The sequence below is a fragment of the Heptranchias perlo genome, chromosome 7 (genome assembly GCF_035084215.1).
Source record: "Heptranchias perlo isolate sHepPer1 chromosome 7, sHepPer1.hap1, whole genome shotgun sequence".
In the NCBI taxonomy this organism is placed as follows: Eukaryota; Metazoa; Chordata; class Chondrichthyes; order Hexanchiformes; family Hexanchidae; genus Heptranchias; species Heptranchias perlo.
This window is the reverse complement of record NC_090331.1, coordinates 22,245,197-22,265,765: the sequence shown is the minus strand read 5'-3', so window position 1 is coordinate 22,265,765 and position 20,569 is coordinate 22,245,197. Positions and strand designations below refer to the sequence as shown.

General features: G+C 41.9%; 1 protein-coding gene across 3 annotated transcripts in view; it reads left to right on the top strand.

Moving 5' to 3' along the window:
- Positions 1 to 20,569, top strand: part of epc2 (enhancer of polycomb homolog 2 (Drosophila)) — a 64,169-nt gene that overhangs the window by 18,369 nt on the left and 25,231 nt on the right. For 2 of the 3 annotated variants that reach the window (XM_067987177.1, XM_067987176.1), the window contains exons 2-6: positions 16,164 to 16,323; positions 17,199 to 17,344; positions 18,300 to 18,506; positions 19,951 to 20,099; positions 20,249 to 20,384. In XM_067987177.1, coding sequence (XP_067843278.1) covers positions 16,164 to 16,323; positions 17,199 to 17,344; positions 18,300 to 18,506; positions 19,951 to 20,099; positions 20,249 to 20,384 — 798 coding nt within the window. Of the gene's footprint in view, positions 1 to 14,125; positions 14,241 to 16,163; positions 16,324 to 17,198; positions 17,345 to 18,299; positions 18,507 to 19,950; positions 20,100 to 20,248; positions 20,385 to 20,569 lie in introns of all 3 variants that reach the window. The other variant, XM_067987179.1, reaches the window with a different exon arrangement.

Sequence of the window (20,569 nt, the reverse complement as noted above, 5' to 3'; positions counted from 1 at the left end):
ATAGATTACTCATTGTTTGCAGATTAATTTCTGCAAATGAAATTTTATTGTTACAGTTGTTTTTGTAACCGTGGGAGTGTTTGTATAAATGCACAAAGTAACACCATGAAAACTTGTTTGATCAGAAGATTTCCATTTGTAGATTGCCTATGGAACACTTTCAAAATCTGTCTTCAAATGTGTAGAAATTGCATTGAAGATAAGAGTGCATTTCTTAACTTATCTTTCATGCAGTTCTGTTTCAAAAAGGCAGAAATATGGAATTTCATGTACAAATTTGAATTTTTTTTCAACTGAGCAAGAATATATTTTAATGTCTATGCGGATGCAGAGATAAATTTTGAATGAAAGAAGAATGGTGATGATTCCTGGAGAATTTGGGAGCTCTGTCAGCTGGGAAGTTGTGTAGTAGTGCAACATGTTGGAGTACCAAAATGTATATGGAGTTTTGGATGTGAATTCCCATTTTACCACTGGAAAGTGCTGAATGCAGACTATTACCACAGGGGAAGAAAGGAAGGTAGACTGGTGTGTAAAATTATCAACCAGGTTGTTATGGTCAGCGCAAATCAGTATTAGCAAACTCACTTGTGTTTGCTGTATGATCTAAGAAGACAATGAGAAAATGGAGAGTGTTACCTGTGAATAATTTTTAATAGATTGGTCATATGAGGTTGCAGTAGAAGAAGTGAAAAATGTTAGCTAGAATTGTGGAGTCTGTGCTCAAGGATGTGCTATTAGTTCCATTATCACATGTTAGATTGCAATATAAACAACAAATACACAGCAGTCTGTCAGCATTTGTAAAGAAAAAAGACAGATTAATGTTTCAGGTATATAGCAGCCTTCAGAATTTGAGGGTTGTAGAGAAGGGCATGCATCCGAAACATTAAACCCAGCTTTATATCCTCTATAGATGCAGACAGACCTATGTATTTCCAGCATTTTCAGTTTTTCCTTGTTTTGGAATTTTGATACTCTTTTGCATGTACTGAAATTAACTGCATAGTGGAGACCAACGAAGGTAATTATCAAATGCAGTCGATGTTGAAGGGAACTAGACAGTATCTGATACAGGAGGGTATAGAGGGGAATGGATTCAAATCATGGGGTGTTAGAGTTACAGATGCTATTTTTGAGAGATTAGATTATTTGAGGTTAGCAGTTAATGGGACTGGCTGCAATATCATTCCTCAGAACTTAGAATCATAGAAGTTACAACATGGAAACAGGCCCTTCGGCCCAACATGTCCATGTCGCCCAGTTTATACCACTAAGCTAGTCCCAATTGCCTGCACTTGGCCCATATCCCTCTATACCCATCTTACCCATGTAACTGTCCAAATGCTTTTTAAAAGACAAAATTGTACCCGCCTCTACTACTGCCTCTGGCAGCTCGTTCCAGACACTCACCACCCTTTGAGTGAAAAAATTGCCCCTCTGGACCCTTTTGTATCTCTCCCCTCTCACCTTAAATCTATGCCCCCTCGTTATAGACTCCCCTACCTTTGGGAAAAGATTTTGACTATCGACCTTATCTATGCCCCTCATTATTTTATAGACTTCTATAAGATCACCCCTTAACCTCCTACTCTCCAGGGAAAAAAGTCCCAGTCTATCTAACCTCTCCCTATAAGTCAAACCATCAAGTCCTGGCAGCATCCTAGTAAATCTTTTCTGCACTCTTTCTAGTTTAATAATATCCTTTCTATAATAGGGTGACCAGAACTGTACATAGTATTCCAAGTGTGGCCTTACTAATGTCTTGTACAACTTCAACAAGACATCCCAACTCCTGTATTCAATGTTCTGACCAATGAAACCAAGCATGCCGAATGCCTTCTTCACCACCCTATCCACCTGTGACTCCACTTTCAAGGAGCTATGAACCTGTACTCCTAGATCTCTTTGTTCTATAACTCTCCCCAACGCCCTACCATTATGGGAGTAGGTCCTGGCCTGATTCGATCTACCAAAATGCATCACCTCACATTTATCTAAATTAAACTCCATCTGCCATTCATCGGCCCACTGGCCCAATTTATCAAGATCCCGTTGCAATCCTAGATAACCTTCTTCACTGTCCACAGTGCCACCAATCTTGGTGTCATCCGCAAACTTACTAACCATGCCTCCTAAATTCTCATCCAAATCATTAATATAAATAACATAACAGCGGACCCAGCACCGATCCCTGAGGCACACCGCTGGACACAGGCCTCCACAACCCTCTACAACCACCCTCTGTCTTCTGTCGTCAAGCCAATTTTGTATCCAATTGGCTACCTCACATTGGATCCCGTGAGATTTAACCTTATGTAACAACCTACCATGCGGTACCTTGTCAAAGGCTTTGCTGAAGTCCATGTAGACCACGTCTACTGCACAGCCCTCATCTATCTTCTTGGTTACCCCTTCAAAAAACTCAATCAAATTCGTGAGACATGATTTTCCTCTCACAAAACCATGCTGACTGTTCCTAATCAGTCCCTGCCTCTCCAAATGCCTGTAGATCCTGTCCCTCAGAATACCCTCTAACAACTTACCCACTACAGATGTCAGGCTCACCGGTCTGTAGTTCCCAGGCTTTTCCCTGTCGCCCTTCTTAAACAAAGGCACAACATTTGCTACCCTCCAATCTTCAGGCACCTCACCTGTAGCTGTCGATGATTCAAATATCTTTGCTCGGGGACCCGCAATTTCCTCCCTAACCTCCCATAACGTCCTGGGATACATTTCATCAGGTCCCGGAGATTTATCTACCTTGATGCGCGTTAAGACTTCCAGCACCTCCCTCTCTGTAATATGTACACTCCTCAAGACATCACTATTTATTTCCCCAAGTTCCCTAACATCCATGCCTTTCTCAACCGTAAATACCGATGTGAAATATTCATTCAGGATCTCACCCATCTCTTGTGGTTCCGCACGTAGATGACCTTGTTGATCCTTAAGAGGCCCTACTCTCTCCCTAGTTACTCTTTTGCCCTTTATGTATTTGTAGAAGCTCTTTGGATTCTCCTTTGCCTTATCTGCCAAAGCAATCTCATGTCCCCTTTTTGCCCTCCTGATTTCTCTCTTAACTCTACTCCGGCAATCTCTATACTCTTCAAGGGATCCACTTGATAGTTACTTTCATTTGAGTGTAGTTTTATAAAATGAAATTATACAATTTTAGTATACAATCAGAAATATTCCCATTGAATTACTTTGTAGTTGCTTTATTCTATTAGTTCCTAAAGCACTTGGAAACATGCTGAAGAATAACATTACAGAGCACACTACTGTAACAGGAAATTTAGTATTCAGCAATTGTTTTATTAAAAAAGCTTCTGTTTTGCAATTCAAATGTTCTCATCTGTGGAGCCTGTAAACCAAATAATTGTAAATGTCCTGTTTAACCCTAAAGTCAAAAGTTAGTGTTCCTTCATCTGACATTTAATGAAATTATTAAAATAGAATTACTAGTGATTTCTAATAAGGACCATTTCAGATATTGTTAAAATTCTACAGTTTATATAGGAATTTAACCAGTTTGTCACAAAACTCCAACTAATTTGTAATTTTGTAGTCCTGTACTTATTTTACAAATGGGTATTTCTTCAGTTTCTTTTGCTTTGAAAGATCAGATTATTCTGTAATGTTTGTAGTTACGAATCATAAGTATTTACAGTAAGAAAACCAGAAGCATTAAGTAACAGCCTTTCTAGTATTGAGAAATGGGAAGCGAAAAGGGTGGTCGCTGTGGCAGCTAGTCTAAGTGTGCCATTTTTTATCCATTTCTCCCATTGCTCTTTCTCCTCCTTTTTCTACCTCCAGTTCTGTAGTGCAGGTATCATGATCTCCCCAGCCATGGACCTGTTGGGCCGAATGGCCTGTTTCTGTGCTGTACATTCTTTGTAACTCTTTGTAATCATGTTAATTGACATGAATTAATGGCTGTAATTGCAGCAAAATATGGTTGGCATCTTGAAGAAAGTATGTCTTTTTGTTAATTGTTTTCCTTTACGAAAAAGCAAAAGGAAGACTTGTGTTAAGGCTGTGGGATGAGGACTTGTCTTTGCGATTTCATGCAGATATCTAATCACTTTTCTGCAAGACTTAACCGCAGAAGACAAAGGGAAGTTTAACATCTGCATTCTTGGCATAAATGTGACAAATTCTAATTGACTGGTGTATGTTCAAACGACAGAGAATAACCTCAATTAAGAGTACCTTCGTGAGACTAACGTGACATCAGCAGATGATCTATAATGTTTATGCACAAATCAATCACCACTTGAATCGCCTTTGCTGGCCACTCCCCTTACTGTCATATTTCAAAAATTGAGGTAAACTAGTAACATTGCTCATCATTATAAGATAATACAACTCATGGAAAGAGTTGATTGGATAAAAGTTTATTTTAATGAAATACAGCAGTGAGCTGGCTAATCCAAAAATGTTTGAAATAAAAACAGAAAATGCTGGAAATACTCAGCAAGTCAGGCAGCATCTGTGGAGAAAAACAGAGTTAACATTTCAGATCAGTGACCTTTCATCAGAACTGGAAGAAGTTGAAGATTTAACAGTTTTTAAGCAAGTACAGAGCCAAGCAAAAGGGTGGAGGAAAGAACAAAAGTGAAGGTCTGTGATAGGGTAGAGGGCAGGAGTGATTAAATGACAAAAGGGGTGATTGTACTAGACAAGGAGGGTGGTAATGGGACAAGTAAAGAAACAAAAGATGGGTCTAGAGGAGCTATAAATGGCAACAGCAGAACCATTGCCAACACCTGTTTTCCGAAAAAATGGGAGCAGTGGTTATGATCTGAAGTGATTGAAATCACTGTGTCCAGAAGGTTGTAAAGTGCCTAATTGAAAGTTGGGGTGGTGTTCCTCGAGCTTCCGTTGAACTTCATTGGAACGGTGTAGGAGGTCGAGGACAGAGAGGTCAGAGTGGGAGTGGGACGGAATTAAAATGGCAAGTGACCGGAAGGTCAGGGTTACGCTTACGGACTGAGCGGAGGTGTTCAGCAAAGCGATCACCCAATCTGTGTTTGGTTTACCCAATGTAGAGGAGACCACATTGTGAGCAGTGAATATAGTATACTAAATTAAAAGAAGTACAAGTAAATCACTGTTTCACATGGAAGGAGTTTTTGGGGCCCTGGAGGGTGAGAAGGGAGGAGGTAAAAGTGCAGGTGTTGCATCTCCTGCGTTTGCATGGGAAGGTGCCATGTATTTGATGGTGGCATCACGCTGGACATGGCGAAGGATGATACGTTGAATGTAGAGGTTGGGGTGGAAGGTGAGGACAAGGGGGACCCTATCGTGGTTCTGGGGGTGAGGGGAAAGAGGTGAGGGCAGAAGACTGAGAAATGGGACGGACGTGGTCGTTTTCCCTGTCAACTACAGCGGAGGGGAATCCTCGGTTGAGGAAAAAAGAAGATATATCGAAAGTTCTGGTGTGGAAGGTGGCATCGTCGGAATAGATGAGACGGAGAAACTGGGAGAAGGGAATAGAGTCCTTCCAGGAAGCGGGGTGGGAGGAAGTGTAATCAAGGTAGCTGTCTGAGTTGGTGGGCTGAAAGTAGATATTGGTTAACAGCCTATCACTCGAAATGGAGATAGAGAAGTCGAGGAAGGGAAGAGTTGGAGATGGACCATGTGAAGGCTAGGGAAGGGTGCAAATGTTTGAAAGCTAAGCTAGTTGTTTGGTTATTATTTTTTTGCTCAGCTGTAAACCTTCCTAGATCTGCTTTTAAAATCAAACTGGGCATGAAATGAGTCTCAAATAATAAAATAAATTCCTATGATTGTAGAACAAAACAAAAATTTGGCACGGGTTTCCTGTCTGTTGTTTTTAACAAACACGGGTTTTAAAAAAATCAATTCTAATTGAAGGTGTGGTTGGCTGGTAGTTTCCAGCAATGTCGCTGCATAATGTAGGACACAGTAGTGATTCTATAACATGTACATGTGGTCATGTCATTTTTCTGTATGAACTTGATAGTAGTCATTCAAATTTCTTTTTATCAGAATTGTGCTAAATTCAGATTTGATTCTGTGGAAGATAATTCTGTGTTTAGTTCAGGTTTTGTGTTGTGTGGTACTGAACCACATCTGATATACTGCCCTTAAACGTACATTATTTATACATGGACATAGAGAGAATATATCAAAATTTGCTAGTAATCTGTTGGAAAGAACTTTCCTAACCTGATTCATGGACCAGTGGAAATAGTTTTTTACGATTTACTTTATTGGAAACCTCCCAATTCTAAACACCTCTTTTGGATCTTCTTGAACAGAGTTTCAGTCTCTCCTTGCAACTAAAGGCTCTGATTCCTGGTATCGTCTTAGTTAATCTCTTCTGCACCCTCTCCACGGTCTTGATATCCTTCCTAAAGTAATATTCTCATTGAATCCTAAGCAATAATTTATATAGGATTAGCATTACCTTTTTTGCTTTTGTACTCTGTACCCCTAATTATAAACTATAGAATCTGGTAAGTTCTTCAGGACACCCGTAGGACATAAATGGTGCTATATAAATGCAAGATCGTTATTTTGTAACTTTAGCAACATGTCTTCCCAAGATTTGTATATCTAAACTCTGAAGTGTGCTCTGCTACTACTTTAAAATTTTATCATGTGTGTATGGCCTTTCCTTATTCGTACTCCTAAAATATATCGCTGTACATGATTCATTTCTCTGCGCAGATAGAGGTCAGATAAAATTTAATGCAATCTACCAACTTGTCTGTGTCCTCCTGAAGTCACTTACAGTCCTTTTCACAGTTAACCATGCTCCCAATTTTTATATTGTCTGCAAATTTTGATAGTGTACCAGGTGTACCCAAGTTCAGATCATTTATAATATTAATCTGGCACTTCGCATGGGGAAATTGTATAGTCTTCAGGCGAAGGAACAATGGGTCCAGGGTGTGCTGATCTAATTTATTACCCATTTTAGAGACATATGTTCTGTCCTTATTTTTATAATTACATCATAAACTCCCAATGTCTGCTTATATCATGTAAACTTTTGACAGTGTAATTATACACCTCCACCAGCGGTGGTGCTGCAGTGAGGGTGTAATTACAGCGTGACTGCTTTATATAGGCAGTTTCCATTATGAGTATGGGGAAGAAGTTGACAACAATATGCACAGACCTAAGAACGGGCGGGTGGGAGATTAAAGTACAGCTTTTTGGAGCAGGACCGCATCCCGGCTCCAACGCGCCCACTTCCGGTTTTAACCCAGGCGTATTAGGATGCGTGTGCACAACAGAAATCCGATGTCCTATCCCCACTTAAAGCTGGTGGGCTGATATTTAGAGGGCCAGTTCAGGTAGTTGAAACACTTTGGGTACTTAACTTTGTCAATTCTACAACAGAAAAGGGTTTAACCTCTGCTGAACGTGTCTCCCGTGGCTTCTGAAACACGCGATTGAAACGTAGGCGAGTTGCAGTCGAAGCTCATTTGGCCCTTTAAACCAGTGATTGAAGCATCTCAATTAAAGGTGAGGTATTGCAGCTGAGCACTCTGTTCTCTCAAACAAACGTTTGGCTGGGAGTTCTTAGGTTAAGACTGAGCATTCTTAGGTTAAGACAAATTTACCTACATTTTGGAGCCCTTTCAACTGATAACATCAGGGTGGTGGGGAGGGGTGAGCTCAGTGGATGTATTCCACAGTACATCTGAGGAGGTGGCACATCACCATCTGCGGCAAGCATGTTGTGCAGTTCTGGGATCTGCAGCTGCACAAGACAGGTGTGCAACAAGGACCTAGCGAAGAGCAGAGAGGGGACCAATGGAGAGGCCGAGGTCGCAGGAGGCACTACCCACGTGAGAGGGTCTACAGGCAGAGGCTGAGCTTCCTGGACCTCTCTGAGGAGCAGTGCCTACGCAAGCTAAGATTGAGTTGGCAAGTGGTCGCAGACATCTGCAGCCTCTTTCATGAAGAGCTGCTCCTGGCTGGATTTGGTGGCCACGCACTGCCCATCGCAGTTAAAGTCAACACAACCTTCAGTTTCTTTGCCTCCGGATCCTTCCAAGGTGCCAACGGTGTTATCGCCAGGGTGTCTCAGTCGAGTGCACATAAGTGTACATGACAGGTGACTGATAGCTTGTCTGCCTGGGCATCTAACTATGTCAACTTCCCCCGCGATGACATCAGCCAGACTCACAGGGCAGTGGGTTTCAACTCTGGCTGGCTTTCCACGGGTGCAGGGTGCAATTGATTGCACACACTAGCAATCCGAGGACCTCCACATGAGCCAGGACTGTTGATAAATCGAAAGGGATTTCACTCCATCACTGGATAGCTGGTTTGTGATCACCGGAGGCGATTGAGGTCAATTGTCAAGTGGCATCTCCTACCAGCCGCATCCACTGCTCCACGCACTACTCTCCCCATCACCCACATACCAACAAATTCCTTCCATGAGTACTCAACTCTTTCTTTCAGATGCTTTCTCTCACCCTTACATATCACCACCGTTGCAAGCCGCACAGGTCACACACACTGGCAGCTAGTCAACCATGACAGGCACATCACCCAACCATCCTGCAGGACACTCACCGACACACATCCTGCTTTCTTGCAGAAGAAGGTGGTGCATAACAGGAGGTAGCAAGTGGCAGTGGCACCATGGAACATGAACCCGCTGTCCTCTCTCAGGATGACAGCATTCCTGTCCCACCCCTGCCACTGCCTTTGCTGTTGCCTGTCAGCTAGCCAGCCCACTCCCTGTAGAGTATTGAAACTTTATTATATATTATTGTGAGATTCGTGCTGCCTGGTCATTTACCTGATATCTGCGAGCACCAGGCCTAGTTGCGCTGTTGAGTGACAGCTCACCAGCAAAGGTGGGGGGGGGGCCCTCGATATCTCGCGAGGGACTAGCACCTCTTAAAGGCAGCCTGCACCTCTTTGCAAAATATAAGATATTGGTGCACACGGAGTCTGAACGGAGATCAGACATCGCACACGTAAAACACAGGTGCAGGTTCCATCCCTATGTTTACAAACTGATGAGTTATGTTAAAACATTGAATAAAGGTTGCGCACTACTAAATCCCACATCCTCCAATCTGCAGGCCAGACCTCACCAATCTGCCGATCTGAGTTTGTACCAGGCCTGCGAGAGAGCGTGCACCAAGGTTCTCTGCCGATGCATTAGAGGCCTTGGTGCAAGAGGTGGACAGTAGGGGGGGCATCCTATATCTGCAAGGTGGGTAAAGAGACCCTCCAGACATACGCTCGAGGCAGTAGGGGACAAAGTCATTGCCAGCTGTATAGCACCACTAACATGGATGCAGGAAGAAGTTCAATGCTTTGACACGAGTGGTCAAGGTGAGTGAGGTCAGTTGTCAAGTGGCATCTCCTACCAGCCGCATCCACTGCTCCACGCACTACTCTCCCCGTCACTCACGTACCAACAAACTCTTTCCACCAGTACTCAACTCTTCCATTCAGATGCTTTCTCTCACCCTTACACGTTACCACCGTTGCAAGCCGCACACCCACAACTCACAGGGTACACACACTGGCAGCTAGTCAACCATGATAGGCACATCACCCAGCCATCCTGCAGGACACTCACCAACAAACGTCCTGCTTTCTTGCAGGAGAAGGTGGTGCATAACAGGGGGCAGCAAGTGGCAGTGGCACCATGGAACATGAACCTGTTGTCCTCTCTCAGGATGACAGCATTCCTGTCCCACCCCTGCCACTCTGCCACTGCCTTTGCTGTTGCCTGATAGCTAGCCAGCCCACTCCCTGTAGAGTATTAAAACTTTAATGTATGAACGTAGGAAGATAGGAACAGGAGTAGGCCATTTAGCCCCTCGGGGCTGTTCTGCCATTCAGTGAGATCGTGGTTGATCTGTGACCTAACCCCATATACCCGCCGTAGCCCCATGTCCCTTAATACCTTTGGTTAACAAAAGTCTTTCAATCTCAGATTTAAAATTAACAATTGAGCTAGCATTAACTGCCGTTCGCAGAAGAGCATTCCAAACTTCTACCACCCTTTGCGTGTGGAAGCGTTTCCTAACTTCACTCCTGCAAGGCCTGGCTCCAATTTTTAGGCTATGTCCCCTAGTCCTAGTATTCAAGTAGAGGAGAGCTCCAAAAACAGGTACAAATGCATTAGCAGCCAGAAGCAATAATCCAGCAACTAACTTGTATATCCTGCATGATCCCTTTATATAGCGCTGGTGGGGGGGGGCCCTCCATGCTGTTTACGACCTGTTCAGCTGCGTGAGGTTAAGACAGTGAATTGGCTGGAGCATTGAGTTCCAAAATCGTGTCTGTCCCTTTAAATTAGCGTTGTACACTGATCTAACGCATATTCTCCCTACTGTACATGCTGCTGGCGTTAGTTACCTGCATGTGCGCAAACGCCTTTACTAAGATGGCATCCGGTGCATATCACGCTAGAAGCATGTACGCACATTCCAGATGCCATTTTGGGTCCTTAGGAGACCGCATAGCTCTTACAAAACAGGTGCGACGTGGCCCAGTTTACAGCCCGATGTTTCCACTTGCGGGGGAGACCAGAACTAGGGGCCATAAATATTAGGTAGTCACCAATAAATCCAATAGGGAATTGAGGAGAAACCTCTTTACCCAGAGAGTGGTTAGAATGTGGAAGTCGCTACCACAAGGAGTAGTTGAGACGACTAACATATATGCATTTAAGGAGAAGCAAAATAAACGCATGACGGGGAAAGGAATAGAAGGATATGCTGATAGGGTTAGATGAAGTAGGGAGGGAGGAAGCTTGTGTGCCTCCTCCTTCTTGGAGCATGAACACCAGCATGGAACTGTTTGGTCGAATGGTCTGTTTCTGTGATGTACATTCTACGTAAGATTACGTATTCACCTGATGGCTGCATTGGTTTGGTTGAGTCTGACAATGAAACAGATGCATCAGAGGGTGACTATCAGACAGATGCATCAGGTTTGGGGTGAGTGGCACTGGTGGGTGCATAAATGGGGAGGTGAGGAAGGGCATAGAAAGTGAAGGATGGTTGATACTGAAACTTAAGTGGGTGTGAGGAGAACATAGGAACAGGAGTAGGCCATTCAGCCCCTCAAGCCTGCTATGCCATTTGATAAGATCATGGCTGATCTGTGATCTAACTCGATATACCCGCCTTTGGCCCAGATCCCTTAATACCTTTGGTTGGCAAAAAGCTATCTATCTCAGATTTAAAATTAGCAATTGAGCTAGCATCAATTGCCGTTTGCGGAAGAGAGTTCCAAACTTCTACAACCCTTTGTGTGTAGAAGTGTTTTCTAATCTCACTCCTGAGAGGTCTGGCTCTAATTTTTAGACTGTGCCCCCTAGTTCCAGAATCCCCAACCAGCGGAAATATTTCTCTCTATCTACCCTATCTGTTCCCCTTAATATCTTATAAACTTCGATCAGATCACCCCTTAACCTTCAAAACTCTAGAGAATACAACCCCAATTTATGTAATCTCTCCTCGTAACGTAACCCTTGAAGTCCGGGTGTCATTCTAGTAAACCTACCCTGCACTCCCTCCAAGGCCAGTATGTCCTTCCGAAGGTGCGGTGCCCAGAACTGCTCACAGTACTCCAGGTGCAGTCTAACCAGGGTTTTGTATAGCTGCAGCATAACTTCTGCCCCCTTGTACTCTAGTCCTCTAGATATAAAGGCCAGCATTTCATTAGCCTTATTGATTATTTTCTGTACCTGTTCATGACACTTCAATCATCTATGTACCTGAATCCTTAAGTCCCTTTGGACATCCACTGTTTTTAACTTTTTACCATTTAGAAAGTACCCTGTTCTATCCTTTTTTGGTCCAAAGTGGATGACCTCACATTTTTCTACATTGAATTCCATTTGCCACAGTTTTGCCCATTCACCTAATCTATCAATATCCCTTTGTAATTTTATGTTTTCATCGACACTGCTTACAATGCCACCAATCTTTGTGTCATCGGCAAACTTAGATATGAGACTTTCTATGCCTTCATCTAAGTCGTTAATAAATATTGTGAATAATTGAGGCCCAAGGCAGATCCCTGCGGGACTCCACTAGTCACATCCTGCCAATGCGAGTATCTACCCATTATCCCTACTCTCTGTCGCCTTTCGCTCAGCCAGCTTCCTAACCAAGTCCGTACTTTTCCCTCGATTCCGTGGGCTTCTGTCTTAGCTAACAGTCTCTTATGTGGGACCTTATGAAATGCCTATCTCTATTGCCTAAAGTACATTTTCTTTCTGCTGCTCCATGCTTTTCCCTTTCACTTGTTCTTGAACAACTATTTGTATTGTAAATTTCCCCTGGGTCCTCCCCTCTCTTGCTGCTTTCAACTTTACTCTCTTCTGACTCCCCGCTCAGGTTCCCATCCCCCTGCCACTCTAGTTTAAACCCTCCCCAACAGCAGTAGCAAACCCCCCTGCGAGGATATTAGTCCCGGATCTGTTGAGGTGCAACCCGTCCGAGTGATGTGATGGAGTAGGCTTGCCAACACAGAGTGAGAAGGGGTCCGGGGGGTTGTTGCACAACACAGGATATGGGTGAATCAGCAAATGGTACTCACTTTTCCTGACCTGGTTAGGTCATTTAAAATGCTTCCTGCACTGCAGCCAAGACCTGGGCACTGTGCTGCTGCTGCTGCTCACTTCTTCTGCCACCTCCAGAACCATGGTGGCAGAACCAGGTTTCTTCCTCTGTTTACTTGGGTTGGTGACTTCCCTCCTGGTTCTCACTGTGCCGCGCAACATTTCAAGTGAAGCATCTGTGAACCTGGGTGCTGCCCTTGCTGTCTTTGAATCCACATTTTCACTTCCTCCTTTCTCCACCAAAATCCATTTTTGAATTAGCCCTTTAAATTGTGGAGTTCAGATCTCGCCATGCGGGTGCGCAGTATGCCCGCTGTGCAGCTTGGAGATGTGAAACCCAGAAGTAAAATTAAGTGCCTTCAATTTAGTTATGATCGCAGATTCCAACATGCTCACTTGACTTTCAGGTTTCCCACGTGATTATCTACCCACCTGCTGAGTTCCTGGCTCCAGGTAGTTGGAGTTGGAGCCTCTGCTATTTCCTCTCTAACTTCCTTCGGTATTTTAGAATGCATGCCATCAGGACCTGGAGACTTTTTCCACTTTTGAGTTCCTCCAATTTTTTTCAGGACTACTTTTTTTCTCTATAATTATCCTGATTGTGTTAATTCTACCTTAAGTTCTTTCTTTCCCACTATGACACTCTAATGTGAAAACTGAGATAAATGTTTCATTTTAGTTTCTCTGCCATTCCATCGCCCTCCATAGGAAGATTTCCTTTTTCAGCTCTAATTAGCCCTACTCTTTCTTTAACTGTTCTCTACTTTTTAAGGCTTATGGAATCCATAACTATTTCTCTTTGTTACCCGCCAGTCTTCATGCCACATGAATGGATGTTCATTACGTTACCTACTTGCTGCATGTGGGAACTGCAGTTCAATATCACTAATATTTTGGGGAAAAAGAACAGGGAATGGAAATGTACAATAAATTTTTCAATGGAGTGTGGGAACAGAGAAATTTAGGGTGAAAAAGCCATATAAAAAGGCAGATGAGATGGGAACTTTGAATATAAAAGAAGGCAGTTGTGCTAAATCTGTACAGGACATTGATTAGGCCACATTTAGAGAATTGTGTGATGTTTTGGACACTTGTAGAAGCCCCTCTCCTTCTCTTCGCCCTCCCCCCCCCCCCCCCTCCCCCCCCGCCCCTCTCTTGCTTTCTCTCCACTACAGCTGGAAATCTCTAACACCCAAGACTGAGGTGAAATTTCCAACTTAAGCCCCACATCCCAGCATGTAGGCATTTTTAGCAATAAATAACACGTCTTGCATTATTTATAAATAGATACTGACCTGAGTGAAGAGAGAAAATGTTCGTCAAAACATGTGTAGTGAATAGAGATCTTAAATTGCTTTGCCTTTAGTTAATGGGTGATGGAGATATGTGATGCTTCTGAGGCCACACTCCGAGTGACCTCTTTGAAAGGTGTGATACTGCGGATGTGCATTAGATGCAAAACTTTTACGACCTCACATACTTGCGCTGGCACCTTTTAATGATTCACTTTGCCTGTTTACTTCCCATTTACAGGGCTGCTCAGTTTATATTATAAAAGGCAATTATGTGGGACCTTTTGCTGCTCTGGTGCTTTCAAGCCAATCCCTTCACTGCACACAAGAGCTAGGAAACACCTTTCAAATTGCAGGTACAGTTGAAACCCAATAATTTAGACTCCCTGTTAAAATTATCCTGTTTATCAAATTACTGCCATTAAGCAAAGATACTGAGTGAATTAGATACAGTGCAGTGTACTGAAGCTGGAAATAGAAGATGTGATGTGATGCAATGAGGGATGGTAGTTTAGAAGACATCACATGATATGTAAAGCATTCCTTTAAATATTTGCCAAATCAAACATTATTGGAACAGTAAAATTATGTAACTGGTAGTTTATTTGTGTAAAACTCACAACACTCTCCTGCAATCGGAAACATTTTCATACCTTCTAAAGAGAACCAACAGTTCTAAATTTCAAATGACGTGGTTCCACAGTAAATCTGATCAGTTTTAGATAGTATATTGCTGACCTTGGTGTGTCAGCAATTCTTGTACTTGGGCCACTAGATTTGCGTTTAGGAGTACTTAGCTAAAGCTTTAATTGTGCTAGAAAGAAAAAGAACTTGCATTTGTATAGCACCTTTCACGACCATAGGATGTCCCTCAGCGCTTCACAGCCAATGAAGTAATTTTGAAGTGTTGACACTGTTGTAATGTAGGGAAAAGATGCAGTCAGTTTTCACACAGCTAAGTCCCACAAACAGCAATGAAATAAATGACCAAATAATATATTTTTTTTAGTGATATTGGTTGGGGGATAAATGTTGGCCATGGAGAACTTCTCTACTCTTCTTGGAATAGTGCCATAGGATCTTTTATGTTCACCTGAAAGGTGGGCTTTGTTGCCTGTTTTTCATTGCAAATGCCTTGGTTCTTTCCAGTTGGCTGCAGTCTACTTCAGTCATAGGAAGCACCCCTTCATTTTGACTCCACCTCTGCAAAATGTTCCCACAGGCAGACCCACTCTCTTATGATCCCTTCAGCAGCCTGATCTGACCCACTCCCCATGTTCCCTTCAGCAGCCTGACTCAATCCACCCAGTTATTCTCAGCTTGTCCCAGCCTACCGGGAGTCCTCAATAAGCTGGCTTGCCTGGAGCCATTCTTGGATCAGCCCAACCAGAGTGCTTCACAGGCACCCCCTCCCCACCCCGTCGGTCAGCTGGTACTAGTCCTTTGTAATCTTCTGCACCACCAGCACTCTAAAACAGTTCCTAATAATAAAAATCAGAGACACTAAATACTAAGAGATAAATAAATCAGCAGATTTATTTATGTCCTATTTTTATAGTATGGGCCAGCTGCTGAGTTGGTGGTAAATTTGTATATTGTGTGTTTCAGAGTCTCATCCGTTCCTCAGAACTCCAACTCGGCTACACTTTAACAATGGAAGGCGTGCCGAAACATGATATTACCATAAGAAAATGGTAATGGCAGGGTAATCTGGCTGGCTTGAGCCAAGGAGGACAGTGTTCACATTATTTGCCATCACTCTTCTGCCAGCGGAGCAATATAAAAATGCAACTTAAAAGCTCCTGTGTCTTAAATTTCAGAGAGGTTTTATTGTGTTGCAAGTATATATTGGAAAATTTGCTATTTTCTTTTCCAATTTTCTCCTTCTGAAGATGTCTTGTGTTGGGATATGTTTATACAGACTTTGCAATCCTCCAGTAGCTTGTCTGAGTGGCCATTCTTCATGTATGTGCCTAGAAATTGAATGTTGGCTAGCTGTTCTACAATGGGGCATCATAGTAAAGCTAAATTCTGGCCATATCTAATGTCTACATATCCATTTTCCAGAAGAAAGTGAACTTGACTTTTTTTTCTGCTTTGCTTTCATAGTTAGGAAATACATGCCCAATTGTAGTGTGCTAGTTGAGATCAGCTAAATTGATACAGACCAGCGATCAAACTTGTTGCCTCCTGAGTTTATACCACTCAACTATTTGGCAAACCTGAAATTTACCTTCTACTGTTGCTATAATGTAATTAATTTCTCTCCCTTCTCTCAGGAACATCATTTGCAGAGAGCTATTTCAGCCCAGCAGGTCTTCAGAGAAAAAAGGGAGAATATGGTTATTCCAGTGCCTGAGGCAGAGAGTAATGTCTCTTACTATGATCGTCTGTACAGGGGCGAATTCAAGGTTCCCAAACAGCTCATTCACATTCAGCGTAAGTTGCTCACCATCTGATTATTCTCCGACTGACTTGGGGCTCCCTCACCAACCCCTTTTGCTGCTTTGGGACCTTTTTAAGATGATTCCAATTTTGAACAGTAATCACGAATGCAGCAACCTGTCTGTGTGCTTTCAAATTGCATTCTTTCCTATTTTGTTAAACTTTTAAATTCATGATTTTGTTCATTTCCTCATGAATATATTCCAGAACGTATATTTGAAAATGAAAAAAAGTGCAGATTTATGCTGGTGGCTTAATTGCTTGAAACACCTAATTAAATTGCTAAACTTAGATATTTAACTCTTAGACTATAGTTCATTGAAGTTCTATGTTAAGTTTTTAAAATTAATTTTGAAGCTACACAGAAACATTGTCGGACGGCAAAGCTTAGAGTGAGGAGCATGACTGTTTATTGTTTTGGGAAGAAAAAGAGGTTTTATTTCACTTCACTATAATATAGATGCAGACATGGAACTGTGGGAATCTCATAGGACACTTCACAAGATTTCAGTAGTTTCTAAGAGCTTTGTATCTCTGCACATGCAGTGATTGAAAAGGCCCAGTGCAATGCAATTTCAAATTAGAAAATTTGATGACACTCAGTGATTTACTTTGGCATGGATCAGTTGTCAGAGTACGTGGTATGTTTGATTTAAATTTTTAAAAATCTTTATCTGACTTACAAACATGGAAATTGGTTTTAATTTGCATATTCTCATGAAATTAGCAGGTTTGCTTAAACATTGAATTGTTAGCAATTAGTATTATTGTGGTGAATGTGCTAATAAAATTAAAACTGATTTTTAAAGCGTTACTTTAAATTGTATGGTGTTTTATTAAAAAAAAATCAATTCTGCTTGTCTTTATAGCTTTTAATCTGGATAGTGAACAGCCAGATTATGACATGGACTCTGAAGATGAGATCTTATTCAATCGTCTGAATAGAAAGGTGGAGATCAAACCATTGCAATTTGAAGAGATGTTTGACCGACTGGAAAAAGCTAGTGGAAATCAGGTACTGTAGTGCTTGCTGATGTAGTCTATACCAATAACAACAAATACCTGTTTCTGTACTCCATTTTATTTATATATATATATATATACACACTGGCGGCTAACTTATTTTATCAGCAAGGGATGTGTGAGAGTAACTTGGTTGACTTGCCTTGGTTTGATATCTTGGTCCCAGTTGGGTTTAGCTCATTTCTAAATGGCCTAGAGACTAGAACTCACTGATGTACTCTATTAGATAATTCATTTAGAGCACTGCCATTCTTTCACTTCGATTACAGAAATTTGTAGATGTATTTTAGAAAAAATATAGTGTTTCAAGAAAACTGAACTGTCCGACCTCGGGGTTGCGCACTGTGAAATGCACTTTTTGGATTGCTCATTAAATATCAACCTCTGACTTAGCATATGTAATTAAAATCAGAATTGTAAAATAGAGAATGTAAGGGTTCTGCATGTAAACTATTAATGCTGATGTTTAGGTGGCACAATGGATTAGAATGCTGCTTCGTCATTTCTAGGACTTGGGCTCAAATGTAATCTATACTGGTGGAATGAAAATCTCCCCTCAGTGCTGGTTGAAAGGGTCCCAACTGAACAAAAAGCATTTGGCTAGTTCAAATTATTTCCTAATGGCATGGATCTATTTTAAAACTGTCCATAGAGTGGCACAAATTGGCACGTGTGGAAAAAGTAACATTCAAGAGTAGTGCAGTTGAGGGTCTGCTCTTGAGGGTGGAATTGGAATGCATTGTTGGGCCAGAGTAGAGGTGACCTGAGAATAGTTAATGTTGACATTGAGTGCCTAAAGAGGAATAGTGTTGTATTCCCAGAAATGTTTCTCCTTATGCAAATGAGCACCAAAATTGTGAACCATAAAATCAGGAAACCTACACAGTTTGTACTATCACATATATTCACTACTAAAGTTTTTTTTTTATAACTATCTTGTTCTTCAGCTCGTATCTATTCAAGAGGCCAAATTGCTTTTGAAAGAAGATGACTACCTGATAAAAGCAGTGTATGATTACTGGGCAAGGAAACGCAAAAACTGCAGGGCACCCTCCCTCATTCCTTTGGTCAAACAGGAGAAAAGAGATGGTTCCACTAACAATGATCCATATGTTGCTTTTCGAAGGAGAACAGAGAAGATGCAGACTAGAAAGGTGAGCATGGTTTTGTGCTTGCAGTTGCCCATGCTGCTCGAGTTCCTGACTTCAGTTGTGTTCCTGGGGAAATGGAGATTGGGGACCTTTCCCATGTGGAAGGAAAATTAGTCACCCTGGCTGGTCTTACCCATTCTTTAGTAATTGGCTTTAGAATGGTATTAATGGAGATCTGAAAGCATATTGTCTGTCCTGTGCTCTGGGTGTTGTGCAACACAGAAGATATATAGTTCAGGAATAGGGAGAAAATTTTAGTAAGAGAGAACATTCTCCTCACTAGCAAAAACACTAGATATGTAAGAAGTAAGAATGTGTTTGTGTTCAGGGAGCAGAATTATTATCATAGAATCATAGAATCATAGAAGTTACAACATGGAAACAGGCCCTTCGGCCCAACATGCCCATGTCGCCCAGTTTATACCACTAAGCTAGTCCCAATTGCCTGCACTTGGCCCATATCCCTCTATACCCATCTTACCCATGTAACTGTCCAAATGCTTTTTAAAAGACAAAATTGTACCCGCCTCTACTACTGCCTCTGGCAGCTCGTTCCAGACACTCACCACCCTTTGAGTGAAAAAATTGCCCCTCTGGACCCTTTTGTATCTCTCCCCTCTCACCTTAAATCTATGCCCCCTCGTTATAGACTCCCCTACCTTTGGGAAAAGATTTTGACTATCGACCTTATCTATGCCCCTCATTATTTTATAGACTTCTATAAGATCACCCCTTAACCTCCTAATCTCCAGGGAAAAAAGTCCCAGTCTGTCTAACCTCTCCCTATAAGTCAAACCATCAAGTCCCGGTAGCATCCTAGTAAATCTTTTCTGCACTCTTTCTAGTTTAATAATATCCTTTCTATAATAGGGTGACCAGAACTGTACACAGTATTCCAAGTGTGGCCTCACCAATGCCCTGTACAACTTCAACAAGACATCCCAACTCCTGTATTCAATGTTCTGACCAATGAAACCAAGCATGCTGAATGCCTTCTTCACCACCCTATCCACCTGTGACTCCACTTTCAAGGAGCTATGAATCTGTACTCCCAGATCTCTTTGTTCTATAACTCTCCCCAACGCCCTACCATTAACGGAGTAGGTCCTGGCCCGATTCGATCTACCAAAATGCATCACCTCACATTTATTGAGTTGGGATCAGGGGCAGGGCATTGCACAAGTGCTTTAATCTGTGCTGTACTTGACTTGAGAGTGCTTGATGTTACTATGAGGAGTTGAGAAAAATGTTTTTTCTTTTTGGTACGTTTTACAATTTTCTTCGTCATAGCTCAAAACCAAGAAGGACGTGCATTAAATTGTAAAAATACAATATTAATTAAGCAGGGGAAAAATAATGCAGCTGTCACTAAGCTTTATCTGGTGCTGTGGGTGCTTTTTCTGTTAAGTATATATTTTAAAACCTAAAGGTTATAATTTTTTAACAGAATCGTAAAAATGATGAAGCTTCATATGAGAAAATGTTGAAGCTGCGTCGAGAGTTCAGCCGGGCAGTTACCATCCTAGAAATGATTAAGAGGCGGGAAAAGACCAAAAGGGATTTGCTTCATCTTACACTGGATGTGGTTGAGAAGAGGTATGACTGGGAGTGTTTGTTCTGAGTTAATAAAATATGTTGCCCTAGTTATCATCTGATTTCAGTTCTGACTTGTTAGTTAATTGCTGTACTAATGCACTATGGTTTAATCTGTAGGAGCTGCTGAAGTTTTATTACTGTTTGAATAGGTACCATATGGGTGACTTTGGTGGAGAAATTATGAGTGAGCTGAGGACTCTGAAACAAGAAAAGGCAGTCTCCAACACTCCAGTATCTCTTCACAATGGCAATCATTACAAAGCACCAGACAGCAAAACTGTTAAGGTAAAAATTCCTCGTCAAATTTTCCATTGTGTATCCATTAATCGAATTTACATACGTTGATATTAGAGTATTTGGAATTTTGAGTTTTCATAGTGATTCTTTTATTTCTTCTTTTGTTGACCAAATCTGTTTTCATAATTGGAGAAGTTAGCACAGTTAACTTGGAAGGATCATCTTGTCTTTGT